This window comes from Camelina sativa, chromosome 14 (assembly GCF_000633955.1).
Source record: "Camelina sativa cultivar DH55 chromosome 14, Cs, whole genome shotgun sequence".
In the NCBI taxonomy this organism is placed as follows: Eukaryota; Viridiplantae; Streptophyta; class Magnoliopsida; order Brassicales; family Brassicaceae; genus Camelina; species Camelina sativa.
The window spans coordinates 1519417-1541783 of NC_025698.1; the positions used below are offsets into that span (position 1 = coordinate 1519417).

The 22367-nt window shown below is 36.4% G+C and overlaps 4 protein-coding genes across 4 annotated transcripts in view; 2 read left to right on the plus strand and 2 right to left on the minus strand.

Annotated features, from left to right (window-relative positions):
• Window positions 1774-3285, minus strand: LOC104738929 (basic 7S globulin-like). Its single transcript, XM_010459147.2, has one exon. The coding sequence runs from the start codon at window positions 3244-3246 to the stop codon at window positions 1945-1947; it is 1302 nt and encodes a 433-aa protein (XP_010457449.1). The 5' UTR covers window positions 3247-3285; the 3' UTR covers window positions 1774-1944.
• LOC104738933 (probable indole-3-pyruvate monooxygenase YUCCA9) lies at window positions 15782-17851 on the plus strand. Its single transcript, XM_010459150.1, has one exon. The coding sequence runs from the start codon at window positions 16360-16362 to the stop codon at window positions 17623-17625; it is 1266 nt and encodes a 421-aa protein (XP_010457452.1). The 5' UTR covers window positions 15782-16359; the 3' UTR covers window positions 17626-17851.
• LOC104738934 (serine/threonine-protein phosphatase 5-like) lies at window positions 18048-20429 on the minus strand. Its single transcript, XM_010459151.2, has 8 exons — window positions 20106-20429; window positions 19673-19766; window positions 19503-19553; window positions 19246-19419; window positions 18913-19092; window positions 18706-18825; window positions 18469-18602; window positions 18048-18315 (listed from the first exon to the last, which is right to left on the minus strand). The coding sequence occupies exons 1-8, from the start codon at window positions 20273-20275 to the stop codon at window positions 18240-18242; spliced, it is 999 nt and encodes a 332-aa protein (XP_010457453.1). The 5' UTR covers window positions 20276-20429; the 3' UTR covers window positions 18048-18239.
• The window catches only part of LOC104738935 (dymeclin-like), a 6206-nt gene continuing 4875 nt past the window's right edge, over window positions 21037-22367 (plus strand). The window contains exons 1-4 of the mRNA XM_010459152.2: window positions 21037-21552; window positions 21673-21912; window positions 22007-22070; window positions 22163-22292. Coding sequence (XP_010457454.1) covers window positions 21363-21552; window positions 21673-21912; window positions 22007-22070; window positions 22163-22292 — 624 coding nt within the window. The 5' untranslated portion in view covers window positions 21037-21362. The remainder of the gene's footprint in view (window positions 21553-21672; window positions 21913-22006; window positions 22071-22162; window positions 22293-22367) is intronic.

Consider the following 22367-nt stretch of genomic DNA (forward strand, 5'->3'; position numbering starts at 1 on the left):
AATGTTTTGCTCCAACATTTTGGTTTCTGCTCCCTTGTCTTGTTTTTCATATGAAATCCATTTTTTCAGGGTCATATGCGGAGAGCTGGTGATGTGTACTTTGCTGAGGTCACTCGAGACTGACGGTACGTTAATTTTCATTTTCTCATGCATACTTTCTTAGCTATACCAAAATCATCCTTTTTTACCTTTGAGCAGTGTTTTGTTTGGGACATTATACTTGTTTCTTGACTATTTTTAATCATATGATCAGGAACTTATGGTATCGTCGACTAACCAATTATGATGACATGAAGTATGTGGTTAGTTAACTCTGTTCTTCTCTCTTGCTTCTTTTCACTTGGATTTTGAGATTTACTAAGTTACTAACCAGCATACAGAGGCAGCTTCAGTGATCATAATGGAAGTTATAAGTTATCCTCGAATTGTGGACACCACTCAATCATTAGCACTTATTCAGGCTTTGGGCTGTGGCTGTTTGATTCAGACTTGAAAATTAACAATGGTTCTTCCAATCCTATATATGTGCAGATAGGAGATGGTTTGAAGAATGAAGAAGATTCTGTAGGAAGCTGGTGATGTGTGCTTTGCTGAGGTCACTCGAGACTGGGATGGTACGTTAATTTAAACTTTCTCATGCATACTTTCTTACCAATATCTTACTATTTTAGCTTTGAGCAGTGTTCTTTTTCTCATATGACTTCTTAAATTATATGATCAGGAACCCATGGTGTCGTCGACTACACCAATTATGATGACATGAAGTATGCTCTGTTTGCTCTGGTGTGCAGGTAAATAATGACTATGCTTTCCCCTTTTTCCCAGTTCAATGAGCACGAGTATTAAATTGAATCTATGCTATATTTTTTGTCACCAGGCTCGTCCATTGGATTCACATTCATCATTTGTGTGATTTCCTTCTCTTGTGCAGACTCTCCGTTTTAAGAATGAGAAATGCCCTAGACCAATGTGGTACAAGTGAGTTCTTCCTTGCAACAGTGTTTTTTTATCTTCTTCTTCTAGTGTATAAGCTTCATGTCGTGGTCTAACAACTTTCTGCTTTTTAAGGCCTACGGAAGTGGAAAGGATGGCACCCCAAATTGTGATTGTCCCCGGATTTGAGATTCTATAGGAAGCTGGTAATGTGTGCTTCATGGCAAGATTTGAAGGTCTGATTCCTTTGTCTTGTTTTTGTCTTTCTGATATGAAATCCATTTTTTTTGCAGGATCATTTGCGGAGAGCTGGTGATATGTGTGCTTTTGCTGAGGCCACTCGAGACAGGTTGTGAGTCTTCCTCCTTGTCCACTTCAAATTCTCCCCATCCATAAGTTGTGAGTTTAATTCAGCCCCGTCTTAATATTCTTTTTTTGTAATATTCAATCACCGTCTCTTCTCTTCTACTCTCAGCATCGTTGATGAGTAAGATATGGTGGTAGTATTGTTTTGGTGTCTTTGCAAGTGAGGAGTACGTTATTTTCATGGCGTATCTTCAACTCTCATCTCTGATTTGACGAGAATCGACAAAGAAAAGGTAGAAAACCAACTGCTCAAGGTGTTCTGTTTCAGTCATCCAGACTGGTTCATCCATCACTATTGTTTAAGGTAAACACTTAAATCATTCTGATTATTGCAGAATAAATAGCCGTTAGCTAACGACTCTTTCTTCACTACACAAGCCTCAATAGAGAACAAGCTACTCCTACTGAAGCAAGCACAATTAAGCCCGTCTCATGACAGTCCCAAGGACGCAGAGGTCAACAACAAAACCGCAGTGAAGACAAGGAGAACAATCCTCGTTACATCATTATTTATTCCAGATCAAGTGATAAAAAATGACAGTAAATTATTATATTGGCTCCTTGTTGATAATAACATCAAACATAGGCACCGAAACAAACACATTTATTTTTAATGAAATTGATTAAAAAAAAAAAAAAAAAAAACTAAACAGTGGAAGTGAAATTGAAGTTTGCGCAGTTAGTGCGACGGCCCAATAAGGTAGAACTAAACCCAAATCTGTTGCTCGCCAAATCGAACTCAACCAAGTTATCCTCCAGCTGGAACCCTCCGATCACAACAGAGGTTCTCGCGTTGACTCCGCCGTCAACGAAGCCCAAACAGATGACGTCATCTCTGACACTCACCATCGAGTTGGCTCCGAAGATCCTCCACACGACGTCGTTGCTGTGAAGCACAAGCTGGATCTCCGGCACGGCGTATCCCAAGCGCGTGACGCCGACGTTTTCCGTGCTGAAACACGCGCCGAACGGTTTCACGGACGCAACTCTGGTGATGTTCCTCGCCGCTGCTTGTCTGACGAACTCCGACGTGAAAGCTTTATAGATGGATGACTCCATCACCGTGTAAGGATCCACGGAGCTGATTTTGGTTCCTCCGAATCCGGTGCTGTTAATCTTCAAAAGCCTCGGACTGATCGGAACAGTTTTATCGACGATCTTAATCGCCGTCACGCCGATGAAATACTCTGAGGATTTCTCACCTTGTGAAAACGCAGAAGCGGTGCTCACCGGATTGATGAGAAGCGGCGTCGTTTGGAGCCCCGAGATCTCGATTCCGGGAAGGAAAACGTAAGGTCCGTTGCCGAAGAAGGCGACGCCTTTACCGGAAGTTAGACACACGGCGAACTTGCGGTTGAAGCTAAACGCGGCGGCGAACTGAGAGGGTAAGCCGATGTTGTGACGTCCCATTCCCGCCATACCAACGGCTCCTTTAGCGAGTCCTTCAAGAAGAAAGGTTGAACCACAAACGAAGATTAGATTGGGTATTTTGACAACCCGACCCGGATTGGATCCGTCAGTGGATTGGATCGAGACGACGTCTAGAGCAAGTTCGCCGGAAGTAGCGGTTCCGGTGACGGTGTTATCAGGAATAGCGCCGCAAGTGTTGTTACTGCAGCCAGGCCGGGGAGGGGAGAAGCATGTGCCGCAGCTGGTGGAGCCGGCGAGTGAGCAGACGGCGGAGTTGCAGCGAGGGGAGCGGTAAGTGGAGGAGACGTAGCCTTTGTCGCAGTCGACCCAGAGATCACGACCGCCGAGGTCGAAGACGAGGGAAGCGGGGACGAGAGGCGTGCGTTGGTTGATGACGGTTGTGTATTGGAGGGTAGATTGGTCTTTTGTTATTGGGAGAAGGAGAGCTTTAGGTCGGGATGATGTTTGAGCAGATGATGATGATGACGAGAGTGAAAATATGAAGAGAAGGAGGACGGAGCAGATGGACGTCGCCATTTGTTAAGATGATATATGATTGAGAGAGATGAAGAAGAGAATTGGTGTGTATTTATAGGCGCGGCTAAGGTTTTCTTGTGTGTGTCGGCTAATTTGAATAAAAATGGATAAATGTTGTGACGTTTATTTTGACTTTCAATATGCTTAAAGGGGACAAATACGATTTCGTGATATTGCTTCTAATTATCTGAAAATGACACAAATCAAATCTATAGTTTGAATTAATAGGGTTATTTGTTTAGTAGACAAAAGAATAAAATAGTGGTATCTGTTTAACTGTTTGTGTCTTAACGTTTTTGGTAATAGTAGTCTTTGTTTTACTCTTATTTTTAAGTGAACTGAATTTTACTACAGTGTTTTAGTTTCGTTAAATTTTTTATTTTTATTTTTTACTACTACTGTTTTGGTATCGATTTCTGGTACTATTATTGATTAAGTGGAGTTACTAGTTAATTAAAAAGTGAATAGTACGTGATTAAAATGATAGAGAGAATCAAAATAGGAGGATGAAAGGAAAAACCGTGAATGCCAAGAGAGAGGAGAAGCAAACAAAAAGGTTGGTGATGAAATAAGTGCCAGGTGGGTCGTGGACTCGTCGGGGGTGCCTTTTCTTGACTTTTCCTCCTTTCTTTCTGGATTTGCTTTCGTTTTCACAATTAATAATTTGTCAGTCTCCTCCTCTATTATTGAATTTGAGTATATTTTTGTTATTTCTATATTCAATTATGTACTGTTATTGATTACTCCCGACACGTCCACAGATTACTTATTTACCATCTAATATTAACGATCATTTTCCGTCAAAAAAATATTTCGATCAACTCTTCTTATCGATATCGAAAGTTCCACGGTTCTGAATTATGTGTTACCACTCTCTTCTTGGATAAGATAAGGTCATTACATCATATACTATATATTACTTGACAAATACATGCTATTGTATTATATTGGAATTCTTCAGTTCATGCTGCATAGCAATACATCAAAGTCATTTCACATTAGTTTTCCAGTTTATAAGACATGTAATTGTGTACCCAAATATTCTTTTTATGTTTTAAGTATCTCATATGCATGTCCAATCTAGCTAATGCTAATTCATATAGAGTGTTGGATTACTTCAAACCAACCATTAATAAAATATAAAGTATTATACTTTTCTCTCGACCTTTTTCAAGTTAAAGAACATATTATTATATAGTTGGACATTCTTTCTTATAATAACAGTACGTTTACCAAAAAAAAAAAAAAGAGTTTAGGGATATTATATGATTAAACCGACGAACGCATTAATCGGAACATTGATTTGGGGTCACATCAGTGAACGGATAGATTTGCTGAAGAATATAAACACGTTACTAGCTTGATATCGTACGTAGTCACATATCTAATAGACTATCAATCAAGTAGTGCTATTAAAATTTTATTGTCTTTGTATTTAAAAGTCAAACAAATCAACATCCGTTTGGTTATATATTTCTTAATTTATCTAAACGTTTTCAAGATAAGCGTCTCATATCAGATAGATACTAGAAATCAAGTGGGTTAGTCTTCTTGGCAACTTTTGCAATTATGACATCATTACGGGCGTCAATTCGACCTGGTATTGTTACCAAATTAAAGACTCAAAATGCAATCCATTTTACTCTTGTATAATTGAATTCACTCTAAGCGGAGCAGGGCGAGCTTTGCACTTCCCGGAGGTCTGGAAAGTTTATTTGGAAACTGGACAAGGATCCTGACAGTATATAAGATATATGAGTCTCTCCATTCATTGCCAATTGATTTTGAGTTGGAAGCCCACAATCTAATATGGTATCAGAGCCCGATCCACACATTGTCCAGCCCGATCCATCGGTCTGACCCAAATTTTGTCCACCGATCCTTGTCCGAAAATATCGAGATGATGGCTTCTTTAGGCATCAATCTCGGTATGCTCGGGCATGAATCGGCGGGCCAACTATTTGGCCGGGCCGATTGTGGATTGGGTTGAGTATGTGCGGATCGGGCTCTGATACCATGTTAGATTGTGGGCTTCCAACAATCTAACTTCCATTGTGGGCTTCCAACATTCTAACTTCCAATGTGGGCTTCCAATGTGGGATATTGCCAATTGGTTTTGAGTTCGAAGTCCACAATCTAATATGGTATCAGAACCCGATCCATACATTGTCCAGCCCGATCCATCGGTCTGACCCAAATTTGGTCCACCGATCCTTGTCCGAAAATACCGAGATCTATGGCTAGAAGAGCCATCATCTCGACAGAGTCCATCACGCCCCCTCGAGATAATGCTCTTTTTTTTAGCTATCTCGATGGAATTAGGTCTTCCTTTGGGCCATCAATTAATGGGGTGATTGGGCCTCTATCCGGGCCGGATTAATTAACGGGCCAGCGTGTGTAGGCTCTGATACTATATTAGTAATGGGCCTAACTCACTCCCAAAAGCTAGCTCAAGAGAGGAGGGTTGCCACACACTTTATATATTGCCCAAGGGATATAATCTAACACACCCCCCTCACGCTCAGGACTGGACATCTGTAGCGTGAAGTTTGTGGGGCTGGACAAACACGGGTGGTAACCCACAATCGAGAAGTTTGAACCTAGGTTCCGGTACCCCTTTATTCCTGAAGTATTCTTGAAGCACCCTTAATCATGTCATCTTTTTTTGAGAGATCTCCATTCATTGCCAATTGATTTTGAGTTGGAAGCCCACAATCTAATATGGTATCACAGCCCGGTCCACACATTGTCCAGCCCAATCCATCGGTCTGACCCAAATTTTGTCCACCGATCCTTGTCCAAAAATATCGAGATGATGGCTTCTTTAGGCATCAATCTCGGTATGCTCGGGCATGAATCGGCGGGCCAATTATTTGGCCGGGCCGATTGTGGATTGGGTTGAGTATGTGCGGATCGGGCTCTGATACCATGTTAGATTGTGGGCTTCCAACAATCTAACTTCCATTGTGGGCTTCCAACATTCTAACTTCCATTGTGGGCTTTCAATGTGGGATATTGCCAATTGGTTTTGAGTTCGAAGTCCACAATCTAATGTGGTATCAGAGCCCGATCCATACATTGTCCAGCCCGATCCATCGGTCTGACCCAAATTTGGTCCACCGATCCTTGTCCGAAAATACCGAGATCTATGACTAGAAGAGCCATCATCTCGACAGAGTCCATCACGCCCCCTCGAGATAATGCTCTTTATTTTAGCTATCTCGATGGAATTAGGTCTTCCTTTGGGCCATCAATTAATGGGGTGATTGGGCCTCTATCCGGGCCGGATTAATTAACGGGCCAGCGTGTGTAGGCTCTGATACTATATTAGTAATGGGCCTAACTCACTCCCAAAAGCTAGCTCAAGAGAGGAGGGTTGCCACACACTTTATATATTGCCCAAGGGATATAATCTAACACACACCCCTCACGCTCAGGACTGGACATCTGTAGCGTGAAGTTTGTGGGGCTGGACAAACACGGGTGGTAACCCACAATCGAGAAGTTTGAACCTAGGTTCCGGTACCCCTTTATTCCTGAAGTATTCTTGAGGCACCCTTAATCATGTCATCTTTTTTTGAGAGATCCTCCCACATCGAACATAGAGCCCATACCCACTCCCTAGGTCCACTTTTCGACCTAGGCTCGAATACCAATTGTTGAGCTTTCCAAGCCCAAGCCAACTCCTCTATTAGTATGATATTGTCCGCTTTGGGCCCAGGTGGCAAAGCCCGCACGAATTTCTTATTGGACTCCTTCCCAAAAGGCCTTAGAGTCCATAATCTAACATGGTATCAGAGCCCGGTCCGCACATACTCAACAAAATCCACAATCGGTCTAGCCAAATAGTTGGCCCGCCGATTCATGCCCGAACATACCAAGATTGATGCCTAAAGAAGCCATCATCTTGAGGGGGCGTATTAGGGATACAATATCCCACATTGGAAGTTAAGTAGTATATATAAGATATGGGTCTCTCCACTTATTGTCAATTGGTTTTGAGTTGGAAGTCCATAATCTAATATGGTATCAGAGCAGATTGTTTCTTGGGCCACCCCGTGGATGTTGTTCCCACATATGCCTACGCTTCAAATGATCATGCCTGAGCGTGAGGGGGGGTGTTAGTGTAAAATATCCCACATCGGAAATATGTGAAAGGATTAACTAATATATAAAGGGTTAGGGTCTCTCCACTCATTGCCAATTGATTTTGAGTTGGAAGCCCACAATAAAACTCAAATTTAATAAATAAAACTCATTTTTTTCCTGTAGAGATAATCTTTGTGGAAGAATCATTTTCCGATAGTACCTGATTAGTGATTTGTTACTTGATGCACTTGATGTAATACAGTTTTTTCGAATAAATTTTATATTTTATTCAAAAAAAATTAGTGATTTGTTACTAGTTAATTTCTCTTGTTTCTGTTACGTTCTTACGACTTTACCTGATGACTTTTGAGTTTTGACATTAAACTTTAAAGAATTGTTTGCGTTTAAGAATTAATTAACATAAATATTTTTAGTTAACAAGGTTTTCTCAAGTGTCAAATCAAATTAAAAACCCTCTGGTCACAAGAGAGGTTTCATGGCGTTGACTCCTCCCAGACAGATGACATCATCAAACTGTCGATGTTGTTGTTTAAAGATTCGAAACAAAACCTAATATATATCCTATTTTTTATATAACGTATACGATTTTTTCTTTTTATACAAAAGTAATTTCCTTTTTCTAGGGACTAACCTAAACACCTCTGTTTATAAATAGTCTCAACATGTCTTTGAGAAATCAAGACAGACTCGTCAGTCTTCACCAAATAGAAAAAAAAAAGCAATGAGAAAGAAGTTTTAGAGAGAGCGTTCTAATTGCGTATTGACTCATTCTCTCTCTCTCTCCCTCGTTGATGACTTTTGAATAATGAAGAATTCAGAACAGAATTAGGGTTTATGAATTATGATGAACCAAACAACTAAACAACGACAGCAATGGTAAAATCCTCCCTCTTCAGTCTTCACCATCATGTTCCTGTTAGATTTTTCATTGATAAAACATACGATCACCGTATCTTCTCTTGTCTTGTAACTCTCAGAATCGGTTATGAATTAGCAGGATATACGGCGCAAGTGAGGATCGGAGGACGACGTTGTTAGTTTTCCATGGCGATTCGTCTGATTTGATCGACCAAGTCAAGGTTTTAAAATTCTAGGGGTTTTTTTTCTTTTTCACTTTGGCTCTTTCTGTAGAATTACACATTAACGTTACGATAGTTCTTCTTCTAATTCTCTATGTGCAGATCCCGGGAGATGCTTTGAAGAATGAGTGAAGTTTCATAACAAAAACAAAAACTTGGGCGGCGTGCTCACAATGTGACAGAATGAAGTCTTCCTTGTACACTTCGAATGATCATTCCCCATCCTTAAGTGAGTCATAAGAAATCTTTCAACCGATGGAAAAGTCCTCTTCCTCTGTTAGTAATCTCAAAATCCTCTCTGCCCTTCTTTTATTTGTGTTCTGTTTCAAGTTTACTCAACAAGTAATAATCTTTTTCTTTCTTTGTTTTCTAATAGTCAATGAAGCCAGCCTATTGGAAGCTATCCTAGGATTGTGGACAGGCCTATCATCAACAGTTATTCAGTCTTTGGGGCTTTAGTTAGGGTTTGTTTATGGTTTTCATATAGGTTTGTTGTTGTTTAATTCAGTCAGACTTGAAACTTAATGATGGTTCTTCTAAATCTATATATATATATATATATATGTGCAGATCGTAGAGATGGTTTGAAGAATGAAGAAGAACCAGACCGCTCAATGTTTTGTTTCAGTCATCAACACAATCACTCAGTAAGTCTGCTTAAATTCCTCTTCCAAAAGTGGAGAATGATATGTTTTATGGTTTTGTTGTTGCTGCTTCTCATTATTACAGATGCTTCACTTTCTTCCCATTGTTACCGATGATGATGCCTTTTAACCCAACTATGGTCAAATCATATTATTGATCTGTAAGTTATCTCTCAAAATCCTCTCTGCTTTTCTTTATTTTGTTCTGTTTCATGTTTATTATTTATCCCACTCAACCAATATGTTGTGTTAAATTTTGATGCAGATTTTGGGAGCTCCAGCTTTGCATGCCTGCATCACAAACAAGTACACAGCTAGAATGTCAGGTAAATACAATTCATCTATCAGAGATTATTTCATCACCTTAGAACAGACTGATCATAGCTTAATGAATCACTTAGGAACTGATCATTGTGTTTTTTTTTTTTTTGCTGTTGCAGGAATTTCATCTTCAAACAATGGCACAGAGACGACATCATCAGTGTATAAGCAGGTATGAAGCTTCTTTTCACTTGCATTTTGAGACGCCCGGGATTAGGGTTTTCACTTATTAGACTGTTGTTTCAGACTTAACGATGGTTTCTTCTGGTTCTATGTGCAGATCAGAGAGATATTGTTCTTCTGATTCATAACAGAAAAATTTAACATGAAACAGATTCTAGTGATTAATGGTGGAGAGAGGCAGTAGAGTCGTCAAGTTACTACGTCGATTATAATCTCCACACAACTCATCACCGAAGAGATCAAGCTCAAACAGACTCAATATAATACAGTTTCCGAACAACCCGGCAAGTCGTTCCATTACTTAACACTCACTCAATATACTTCTTCCTTGTCCGCTTTAATGTGTGTTGATGCCTTTCACTGCAGGGAAAAACGAGTGTTAAAAGCATAGCTAGCACTACCAATCTGATTCAGGAGAATCAAGATCCTATACTTTATTTGTGCAGATTATATTTATATTCCTAAAAGTGATCATTCAAGGTAGAGACAATCTCTGCAACTTCAACGAAGAAGAAGAGAAACCGGTCAAGGTTTTGTTTCAGTCATCAATACTGGTTCATCATCACTATTGTGTAAGGTCAAATTTTTATATCATTTTGATTATTGCAGGATATTATAACAAATTAGCTACAACTCTTTCTTCACAACGCCAGCCTTTGGAAAGAACAAGTCACTCCTACTGATGTCTCGCAACAATTTCCGAGATGCAGAGGTCAACAATAAGACTGCAGATGCCAGGTTCTATATCAATCTTTCTTTGTGAGATGGGATTGTAGTTAAGTGAGATTATGAGAGGCCATTCTAATGTTCTTTCTTCTTGTCCATTCCATAGGGGATGGGACGTCTGAACAGATAGAAAACAAGGAGAATATTTTATTCACTGAATTGTTAATATTCGTTGTGACCTTCAGTTCGAATCTTGACTGAATTTTTCTTGATACCATTGATGGTTTTGATTGCAGGTGGGAAATACAGCAAATGCCGAAGAGCATGTTGACTTAACCGCTTTCAATTTTTCAATCCATAATTGAGACTGAGGATTTTACGGTTTCCTTGTTGTTGCTTGTGTAGATGGAGATATATGTCTCACTTTCTTCTCATAATTAGGGATGACCTAACAACAACAACAACAACAACAACGACATCAACAATGGTCAAATCTTCTCGGTAAGTTATCTAAAAAATCCTCTCTGCTTTTCTCTATTTTGTTCTGTTCCTAAGTTTATTTATCCCTTACCCTACCAAGAATCTTGTTCTTTATATTACTTGTACTGAAATATAGAACAACAAATTAAAAAGAACACTATCCTTTGTATTAAGAACCGTAAGGACCAAAATTACATAACCGATTAAAACACTGTAATTATGTAAACTGTGAAGTGTCACTAGATGACTTGCAAATTGGTCCAAAAATACATTTATGGGTACAAAAACAAAACTGCATTATCATTTTAATGTCATTTACTCATAAATGGGCCTAAATATTGACCTGTTTATTTGTGGCCTATATTATTCGACCCATTCTGACTTTTGTGGCCCTCCGCCGAGCACCAAAATCAAACCTTGACTTTTAAAGTTATAATACTCTTGATTTGGATCGTATAATTAAATGGTTGATTACTTGTTGAGTGAGATAAAGAAAAAGAAAAAATGATTCACTAGACTTGGCGACCAATTTTCAATACAATGAATTGGATTAATATACCTGTATATAGAATTAACCAATTATACATATATAAAAAAAAAATATTCTTTCTATTTTAAAATATAGGATATTTTGAGTAAATCACGCATATTAATTTTGAGTAAATCACGCATATTAAGAAAGTTCAACCAATTATCAACAAGACAGAATAATATAAAGTATTAAACTAATCTAAAAGTTGCATAGAAATTTAAAAACATCCTATATTATAAAACAACAAAATTTTGCATGTTAGTAATTTATGAGCTCTATCTACTTTGACCGGACAGTTACAACACTAACCATACTTAACGGCTTATCATTCGAAATTATTAAAAGTATATATATGCCTATAGGCTATACAGTAAAACCTCTATAAATTAATAATGTTGGGACCAAAATATTTTATTAATTTATAGTGATATTAATTCATCTATAAATTAATTATTATTATTTTATAGTCTAAATTAATAATTATTAATTTATAGGTATTTTTAATTGTTTATTTTTTAAAAAAATTATGAATTGAGACCATTTTTACAAAATAAGATTAGAATTTTGGATGTTGTAAATTTTATGGTATTGGAATTGAATTAGAAATAATTAAAAAATATTATTGACAATGAATTACAAATATTATAGACAAATTCACTTATACACATGACATGAATATTCAAATTTATGAATAAGAATATCAATTATCGTATTTTAATAGTCTATCAAACTATCAAAATGTAAATGATGCATATTTAGAAATTGAAAACTTTAAAAAATTTTAGTTGTTTTATAAAATGTTATGAAATGTTATAGAATATTTTATATCATTATAATTTGAAGATACAACATAATAATTGTTTTATATATATGATATTTAAAATAAACATATTTTACTATATCAGCACATATATATATATATATATATAAACTTACATGATTATTAATTTATGATATTATTGGGACCATATTTTAGATGAGTATTTCAAAAAAATTATTATCTTATCGAATTTTGTTATTTTTTATACTGTTTTAACTAAAAATTTATTAATTTATATTGTTTATTAATTTATAGAGTATTAATTTATAGAGGTTTTTACTGTAGTTGTTATTGTATTTATTTATTTTTACAAAAACCGGAATTTCATGTGGCCTCATGTGTTTTCTGCGTCTCTTAAATTCCCTTGTAATAAATTTCTGTGGCTGATTTTCTTGGTGAAGTGCTTAATTCATTAACTAACAGTTGACAAACAAATTCATTAAGTAATGCTTAAGACAATAGTAGTATTAGTAAATTCACTAAATCAAAAATTTAGTCAAACTAAGCACCTTTAATCAAATATTTTGTCACGTTCCCAAAGATTATGTGATTCACTCGCCAATTATATTATCAATGTTTATAATGATATAGGCTATAATCGATCGATATATCTATATATTCTCAGTCCATATATGAAGTTATATGAACTATATAAAAAAAAGAGTTTAAATTATTACTTATATTACCTTAGATATATTAAAACCATTTATATAATTTTGTTATTATGATTAACAAGTTTAGTTAAATATCAAGATACAAAGGTCAAACCAAAACAATTCAGATACAATGTTATATTTATATTTATACAATAACATGATAAGAAAAGTGAATATAACTTCGTAATACGACAATTTATAAACTACCAACTTGGTCAAAAAATTCTTAAAAAATGCAATAATTTGCTCAAATTAGACTGTTTGATCATTATCTCAATCTCTGACACATTACACATACATGTATATACGTGTAGATACATGTATATTTACATACATTATAAATACTAATTTCATATACTATGTAAGAAACAAGTTTGACTTTCTAGTTGAGGAATCCGAACAGTGGTTAAGGCAAAATTTATGATAGATCATCGCGTCACATGCAATCATGCATTACCCTAAACTTCCTACATCAATATATTATCATTAATTAAATCCTACTACACGGTCTATTTACATGGAATAAAATTGTTCTAGAAAACCATATTTCAGAACTAAACCAGTAATCAATCTTTCCTAAACTCTTAGAATTATGAGATTTCTAATTTTAACATATCGTATATAATTTACACTCGGTAGGAGCAATGTGAGAGAATATATATATATATATATATATATATGTCCTGGTTGCAAATTTGATAAACTCCACCATGATTATACAATTATACTATTAGATAGGTTTAATATACAAATGAATATATATATATATATAAATGATTGAAAAAAAATTAAAGTTTTCACAAATATCAATACGAAAGGCTTTTGGAGTATGAGTGTGTACGAGGGACCCTTTTTTTTAGAGAGACGATCACTGAACCTAACCGAAAACTTGAGAATAATAATCAAATATACAAAGACACTATTATAGGACTCTTTCTCTGCTTTTAAAAAAAAAATTATGTAACATTATATACAGGCTCACGTAAAATTATTGCTGACGTATAACCACCAACCTCAAATCTTGATGATAAATTACACATATACACTCATAATTATTAGCAACATTATACACATAATATATGCATTCTAGATAATGACCTTTGCAATCATAACTTTTTACAACATAAATATTCACTAGCCCAGTTTCACTGGCTTTTCTCTGAAGTCTGAACTCTTTCAATATTTATAGTAACGTACAATACTAATGTCTCAGTATACACTAAAATAAATACAATCACTTCAGAAAAAAATTCCTTAAAAGTACTAAATATTTTAAGTTTAAACATATACTAAAGCTGTGGGAAAACTATGTCGGCGTATATTGATTTAGTTAAATTCCCCACTATTTCGATTTTAAAATATTACGTCTACTTTCATTTAATAATTTTACGTATGCTTGATTCCATATTCTCGAACTTCGCTAGCTTCCAAACTAATAGTTATGCAAATACTCAAACAATTTTATAATAGATGACAATAATACATGAACCTGTATTTTTTATACTCACAAATAATTCGAAGAATTTATACGTATAAAGGAGAAACGGGGCTATATAACTTGCAATACGACATATATATATAGAAGAACAATATGTATGTTAGCTCTACTGTACAGCCAAATCGTGTAAAGATAGATATTACTTTCGATCTAAATCTTTAATATCTGGATACGATACCGCTTTTTATAATGCTTTTAGTTATGAGTTATGTAATTATAGAGATATTTGAACGTTTTTGGTTTTGAATTCAGTAGTTGTAAAAGTATAATATGGAACATATATAATTAAATATGTATAAGAATTAAGTAAAACTACTAGTAGTATTTACCTAATGGGAATACCGATTCGTCCACATGTATATGTCATTTCCCCATGAATATTTATTCATCTTTTTTTGCTAATTTTAAAGTTAGTGGATTACATCCATGCATGCATATATACTTGTACTTCCCCCAATATATTATATATGTATCACGAATTTTCAGGAATTATACGACTTTCTAGAACCTAGGTACGTTTTTATGATACACAAGTTAATATTATAAATGCTAAGTTGTTATACCATATTACCATCCATGCATTTAGTGAAATGAGTGCCAACTTTTTTGCTTCATTTTCTCCAATGAAAATCTTCAACTAATTGAGTGTATTACTCCTAAACGGAAGTGGTGTTAAATGTTTTTAATTATTAACATCCACTAAAGTGTTTTTATACTGTATTTGTTTTAGAAACATCCAGTAGAGTATATAACTAGTCGAAAAAGGGGATGTTATCAAACTACCATCCAACTATTCCCTTTGGAGAAAAAATATTATTATGAAAAAGAAAGCAATATAAAACTTTAAAATTTGAATTACCTAAAAGGACAAAAAAAACAAAAGAGAAACTATAAAATAAAAAAGGGTTAGTCGCAATAATACTAAAATTAAGAAAGTTGCAAATTGATTTGATGTGGTTAGGTAGTCGGCGTAGAAGGTTTTAAAAATAAAATAAAAATATATAAAAAGTGTGGGCCACAAATTCTGGACCCGCTCTCTTGACTCATCATCATCTTCTCCACGTGGTTCTGTATGTGTCAGCATGACGTGCCACGTGGATTTATATGACCAATGATTGAATTAACTTGGAGATAATTTAATGATTAATGTATAGATTTAGTAATCTAACCAGTGGGCTTATTTTTTTTTAATTAAGTGGAGATAGTTGGCAAAAAACAAAACAAAAAAATTGAGCAGAAAAACCTTATTTTTGCTTTTAAAAATAAAAAAACACAATAAACAGTGTCATGCAACATTGTAAATGCTAGTTAAAAATTTTAAGCACGGCTTAAGTTACTATTGCAAACAATATTACGAATACCGTATGTTTTGTAAAGCATATATATGTACAAAGCCTATCAATATCACACGTACGTACGTACTATTAAGACCATCTCTACTCAATTTGCGTTAAGTATGATCATACTAAAAGCTCATGGGTTGGACCATACGATCAATTTTTGGATGATGTCTATGTATGATGTATCTATCATTCATTATCTTTTGGTCCAGTACTCCAATTTATTACCCATTCACATCACTATATATCAAGTAAATTTTGTTACGAAAATCCATGGGAATCAGATTTAAAACCATTAATCAGATTGCGAAGTCATTACTTCTATCATCACCAACATAAATATATTAAAAAAATACAGCATATGGTTAAGGGTTATTGTGAGATATACTCTAATCAAAAGTCGCACAACAAACTTTGCAATGAAAGAATCGAATATTTCTATTTTCTATATAATAAACATAAGTAATGTTAAATTATTTCGCATTTTAAGCAAAAGCATATGACAAAAGTTAGGTCCTAACTAAAATAATTGCACAGAAATTATTCACACTAATTAAAAATAATCAAATCCAACGAACGCGCAGCAAATCACATGCAGTCTCGTCACAACTCAAACTAGTATATATACACTCATCTCTTCTGACTCCAAATCCAGACCAATACATATCTCATTCCTCATACAACAAACCACACACACACAGACACACACACAAAACGTTCGACTTAACAACCCCAAAACATACTTGCTTCCATTCAAACTCACTCCACACAACAACAAAACAAAATGGAGAATATGTTTAGGCTCATGGCAAGTGAAGAATATTTATCAGACCGGCGGTGTCTTTGGGTCAACGGTCCGGTCATCGTCGGAGCCGGTCCATCCGGTTTAGCAACAGCAGCATGTCTTCGTGATCAAGGAGTCCCATTCGTCGTGGTCGAGAGATCAGATTGCATAGCTTCACTTTGGCAAAAACGAACCTACGATAGGCTCAAGCTTCACTTGCCCAAGAAGTTCTGCCAATTACCAAAAATGCCCTTCCCGGATCACTACCCTGAATACCCAACGAAACGACAGTTCATCGATTACCTTGAGTCATACGCAAACCGGTTCGAGATTAAACCGGAGTTCAATAAAAGCGTCGAGTCTGCTCGGTTTGACGAAACCAGCGGGCTTTGGCGTGTTAAGACAACCTCCGCGGGAGAGGAGATGGAGTATATTTGCCGGTGGTTGGTGGTGGCGACGGGAGAAAACGCCGAACGTGTTGTCCCCGAGATTAATGGTCTCAAGACGGAGTTTGACGGAGAAGTGATTCATGCATGTGAGTATAAGTCCGGCGAGAAATTTAGAGGGAAGAGAGTTCTTGTCGTCGGATGTGGGAACTCCGGCATGGAAGTCTCTCTTGATCTTGCTAACCACAATGCTATTACTTCCATGGTCGTCCGAAGCTCGGTTCATGTGTTACCGAGGGAGGTTATGGGGAAATCAACATTTGGAATCTCAGTGATGATGATGAAGTGGCTACCTCTATGGCTTGTAGACAAGCTTCTGCTCATCTTATCGTGGCTGGTTCTAGGTAGCTTATCAAAGTATGGGCTCAAGAGGCCCGATATAGGCCCAATGGAGCTCAAAAGCATGACAGGGAAGACGCCGGTTCTCGACATCGGTGCTCTGGAGAAGATCAAATCCGGCGACGTAGAAATCGTACCTGCGATCAAACGGTTCTCGCGTCACAACGTGGAGCTCGTAGATGGTCAGAGGTTAGATATCGACGCAGTGGTTCTCGCCACCGGTTATCGCAGCAACGTCCCTTCTTGGCTTCAAGAAAGTGAGTTCTTTTCGAAGAACGGGTTTCCGAAATCGCCGTTTCCAAACGCGTGGAAAGGCAAATCGGGATTGTACGCGGCCGGATTCACGAGGAAAGGATTGGCAGGAGCATCAGCTGACGCCGTTAACATCGCTCAAGACATTGGAAATGTGTGGAGAGAAGAGACCAAACGACAGAAGATGAGAAGAAATGTGGGTCACCGAAGATGCATCTCAGTTGCTTAAGCCTCAAGTTAGGGATGCATTAACCAAAAAAGGAAATATATCATACTTTATTTAATTTGTAAAAAACATAAATACAAAGAGTGAAGAAAAGGCCCTCTCCTGAAGTCCCTGGCAGTGTTTTTTTTTATTACACATCTGTATGGGCGTTTTGTAAAATTAGGATGACGTGGCTCTCTTTTTTTTCCTTTTTTTTCGTTTTCTTTTCCTGAATACTAAATATGTTTACTTTTTTGTAATACTCTTTGCAGCAATTATCTCTAAATTATTTTTTCTCATCTGTGAAAATTTGAAATAACAAATAAAATACACTCGTTAACAGGCTCAGCTCATTATTAATTAGCCCAGATTACGGAGGCCCAAATTCGTTGAAGATGGCAGCTCCGTCCGTTTTAAGACCGACTCGATCTATTTTGACCTCAAAGTTTAATTCAAAAGTTCAAAAGCTCTTTTTGATCATTTTTCCTCGGAATATATCTTAGTCTTAAGATTCTTAGATAAGAGAAACAACAAAAAGGTGGATTTTCTCAGTAGCACACTCACAAGAACTCTTTTTTTCTTTTCAAGTCTTCATCAAAATCTTGATATCGAGAATCATACCGCAACAAAACAATAGCCTACAAGCTTTTCGATTTCTCCTTGAAAATGCGAGGGAGAATCTCATGTGCACCGATATCCAAAGCTTGCGGTTCCCTGAAATCAAAGCTCCAACTCTTGAGTTAGATACAAAAGTTTGAATCTTTGATACACCCAAGAAAATACAACAACTTGTGTGAAGTCATGGGTACTTCATCAAATTCTTAAAGCCCTTGTAAAAGCAAGAAGATTAAGTGTCAGAGAAAGAACCTGCACAAAGTTTGGCCCTTTTCGTTTGAGCTAGGGATGAACCAAACTTTTCGAATAGAGGGAGATTCAAACTGAACAAAGATTCCATCATTTTGCCCGAGTTTCCATTTCCTTGAGCCTTGACCTTTCCACACCTGTGAGAGACCGTTTAACCATTAGTCCATATATACAAACCAGAAAGATAGAAGACTCTTTTAGTTTAGCAAGCAAAAAAAACAAAAGACAGATGTGATTCACCTGTGGGTAGGATATACTACTCTTTGGTGTTACTAAGCAAGCAGCCTTGGAAAATGACTCTTCTGCGTATTGCCTTAGATAAGTAAAGCAGTTACTGTGCGTATCAGGTGACTGAAAAGCCTGAAGTAGGAAAAGAAATGGTTTTATCAAAAAAAATAAAAATAAAGATTGCTTGTAAGATCTCAGGTTGGCTCACGCCCTTAATACCTTATCGATGTTGACAGCTGGGGCGTACTTATCGGTTTGTGTTTTATCTTTGTCAAGAAGGAAATAGACTCTAGTATCGACCTTAGATGTCTCGTGCCACGACTTGACAGCTGTTTCCATTGTGTCAACAATAAAAGCAAATATCTCTTTCCAACACTTTTCAGTTCCATAGGTATCAGACTGCAAGTATTCATTCATTCATTCATTCATTCATATGGAGACAGAAATCAATTTCAGAATCTGAGTTGGAACAATAAATTATAAGCAACGAGAAAGGCTTATAATGATTCTCTGGCATTGCACTTGGATAAAGGAAAAAAAATCAGGACTAACCATTTCAGATTTAAAACTTTCAAGATGCTTGGCCATGTCGACATTAGATCTCAGAGTCTCGAGTTCTTGAGCTCTCTGTTTGTCCTTCTGCAACTGACCGAGCCTCTTGATCTTTCTAGAAACTTCTGTGCTCTTTGGGTTGTGCTGCAGAGCCATTTCGAAAGCAGCCAAAGCCTGATACAATCATCACAGTTTTAACTACCATGGCATAGCTTCGTGATAAGAATTTAAATAGAACTAACATATTGGAAGTTTACATCTTCGTATTTTTCCATGGCTTCAAGCACACAACCTTTTCTGAAATACCCCTGAAGAAGATATATTAGAAAAAGGGATTGGTCACATAATGATAATGATAATAAGTTGTTGATGATGAAACCGAAAAAGAAGAAGAAAAAACAAAAAAATTCTCAAGTTATGATTGTACCTTCTCCCACTGAGGGTTGAGTTTGATGGTAGTGTCAGCATCAGCTAAGGCTTTGCTAAGTTTAACTAGACTCAAAAATGCAGCAGCTCGGTTACTGCAACGGAGAAAAGAAAAGCTTTATTACACTAAAAGTTGTACTCACATTGACTCAAAAACATCAATGTTCCAATTCACAGAACCTAAAAACTTCAACTTTTAAGTATTCTTTAATCACAATTAAGGAGAAAGCAATTGAGGTTAAAAGCCTATTATATATGGATTGTTCCACCAAAGCAATCACATATTCAGGTCTATAACATATCTGACAAGAGAACAAAACCAGATCTTCTGAGGATTGAAAGAAACCCCAACAATCAGATTCGAAAGATTTGGAAGAGGAAATGTCGTAAAGGTATCATTCTGATCGAAACCCAAAAGGAAGAAGAAGAGAAACCTGTAGAGAGTAGCGTTAGAAGGATCGAGCTTGATGGCTTGGGTATAGAGAGCAGCAGCTTTAAGGTAGTTGCCAGCTTTGAAGAACTCGTTGCCTTTGTCCTTGAGAGATTTCTCCGCTTCTCCTCCACCATTAGCTGCCTTGCCTGATTCCACCACTCTCTCCGCCATCAAATTTTCGTAAAAAGTATCGGAAGTGAGAGGATTGCTTCTGTTTCTGCTTTTCTATTTTAGGGTTTATACACTTCTCTTCTTCCTCTCTTCTGGGATTTCTGTTTTGTCTATACTAAACTAATTGTATCTCTCTTTTAATTGTTGAACAGGTTCTCTAGTAACAATCAGAAAAGACTGTGGATATGATTCAAAACTCTAATGGATGATGGTAGTCAATATGGACCAAATTAATTTGTTGAGTGCAAACGAAAAGCCCAATAAAAATAAATGGGCCTGAAATCTGTAAATAATTAAATAAACGATTAGGCCCACATTCAACTCCACCGACAACCGACGGTTCAAAGACGGTAAACACTAATCATCATTAATTTTGACTCTTTTCGTTTGGATTATCCCAAACCCATTTCGTTTTGCTCTCTTTTTTTCTTTACCGTGTACACTACGATTTTTATTTAATTTTTTTAAGTTGATTGTGTTTTTCTTTATATTAATCTATAATTAATTGTGTTTTGACAGGAATTATTATTATTATTTTTTTTTTTTTTTTAAAAGAGAAAGAGAAAACGTATGAAGGCTGTAAAGTATTTGATTCATTATTAATGAGAATTTGGTGGGACTTAATTTGGTAGCACGTAGCCTGTACTTTTCATAATTAGGAAAACACATTATTTAAATTTTGTAAGATTATAAATTGTTGATGGGAAATCATGCAACTACCATAATATATGTACATAAATTGTAGCATTTTACTCGCCAAACTATCTTATGTTAAAACTTAAAACTATTTAGAAAGGAGATTGCTGTATAAAATAGTAAAATAATTACGCGTCCTGCTCTCTCTCTCTCTCTCTCTTATTAGCTCTAAACCCTTATAGTATCGTTTTCAGTTTGAAATCTTCAATTCATCTCAGATTTAGATCCAGACGAGAAAGTTTCAGAGCAAAGATCTTTGCATTGTTCGTCTCGTACTCTGTAATGCTGTTGATCTTAATTTTGGAACCGACTCGATCGATTGACTCGTTCTAATTTTGGATCCCTGCTTTGTTGACTCGGCGAGTTTGGTTTAGGGGAGGAGGAGGACAACATGGGAGGTGCGCCTTCAACGCCGCGAAACTCCGGTGGTGATGATGTTTCGGTGTCAGAGTACCTCATTGCCACTTTTGTAGGTGAGAAATCGTTTCCGTTGGCGTCTGATTTCTGGAACAAGCTCCTTGAGCTTCCGCTGAGTTCTCGGTGGCCTACTGATCGTGTTCAACAAGCCTGTGAACTTTTCGGTTAGTCATCATTCTCATGCCAATTGTGTTCAAACCTGTTTATAGGATGTGCTGTTAGTGACGACCTAGGGGAAATTGAAGCTTGATGATGTTTTTTTCCTATTGCGAATTTTGTTTCAGCACAAAGCAATGGCTACACGAGGCACCTTGCAAAACTATTGATTCATCTGTCTTGGTGTTTGCAAGAGCTTCTTCAAGATTCTGATGCTCAGTCTTCTATCTATAAGAAAGCTGTTAATGCAACCTATATTTCATCCGTCTTTATAAAGCATTTGATTGAGACTGGAAAAAGTGATTGTCTCGAGGAGTTGCATCTTTCTCTTGACGAAACTGAGCCAGTTCCACATGGCTTTGTAATGGGTAATGAGACTCTCTCTCTTTCTACTAGTTCTTAGTTATTTCGAGCGTTAAGGTAATGTTAAGCTGGCTTATTAAGACCGTGTATTAATGGCAGATCAAGACATCCAGAATTTTGTCATGCATCGTGTGTTGAGCTACATTGGATCAACTGAAGTGAGGTATGCCATGCTTACTCTTGTATCTTCGTTATCCTTAAAAGCTTCTGTATTCAATTTTTCATTCTCCTGATTTTCATCATTTATTTGGCAAGTCCCAACTCGTATGTTCTACATCAGGAACTTCTGAACTTCATCCTTGTTACAATGTCGACACAGCTTCTCTCCGGACCCTCACCTGGACCAAGAGATGCAAACCCATTTATTGATGCAGCCATGGCTCAGGTAACAAATTTTAAGTATATATATATATATATATATATTTTTTTTTTTTTTTTTTTTTTTTTTTTCTGTTTTTTT

Bases quoted from the DNA above. Each gene is read 5' to 3' on its own strand.
- LOC104738933 (XM_010459150.1), top strand. From the start codon at position 16,360: ATGGAGAATATGTTTAGGCTCATGGCAAGTGAAGAATATTTATCAGAC.
- LOC104738934 (XM_010459151.2), bottom strand. From the start codon at position 20,275: ATGGCGGAGAGAGTGGTGGAATCAGGCAAGGCAGCTAATGGTGGAGGA. The intron at 19,093-19,245 runs GTTAGTCCTGAT...GAATACTTGCAG, and splicing joins AAAGTTTTAAATCTGAAATG to TCTGATACCTATGGAACTGA. The intron at 18,316-18,468 runs GTTCTTTCTCTG...CTTTGATTTCAG, and splicing joins AAGGGCCAAACTTTGTGCAG to GGAACCGCAAGCTTTGGATA.
- LOC104738929 (XM_010459147.2), bottom strand. From the start codon at position 3,246: ATGGCGACGTCCATCTGCTCCGTCCTCCTTCTCTTCATATTTTCACTC.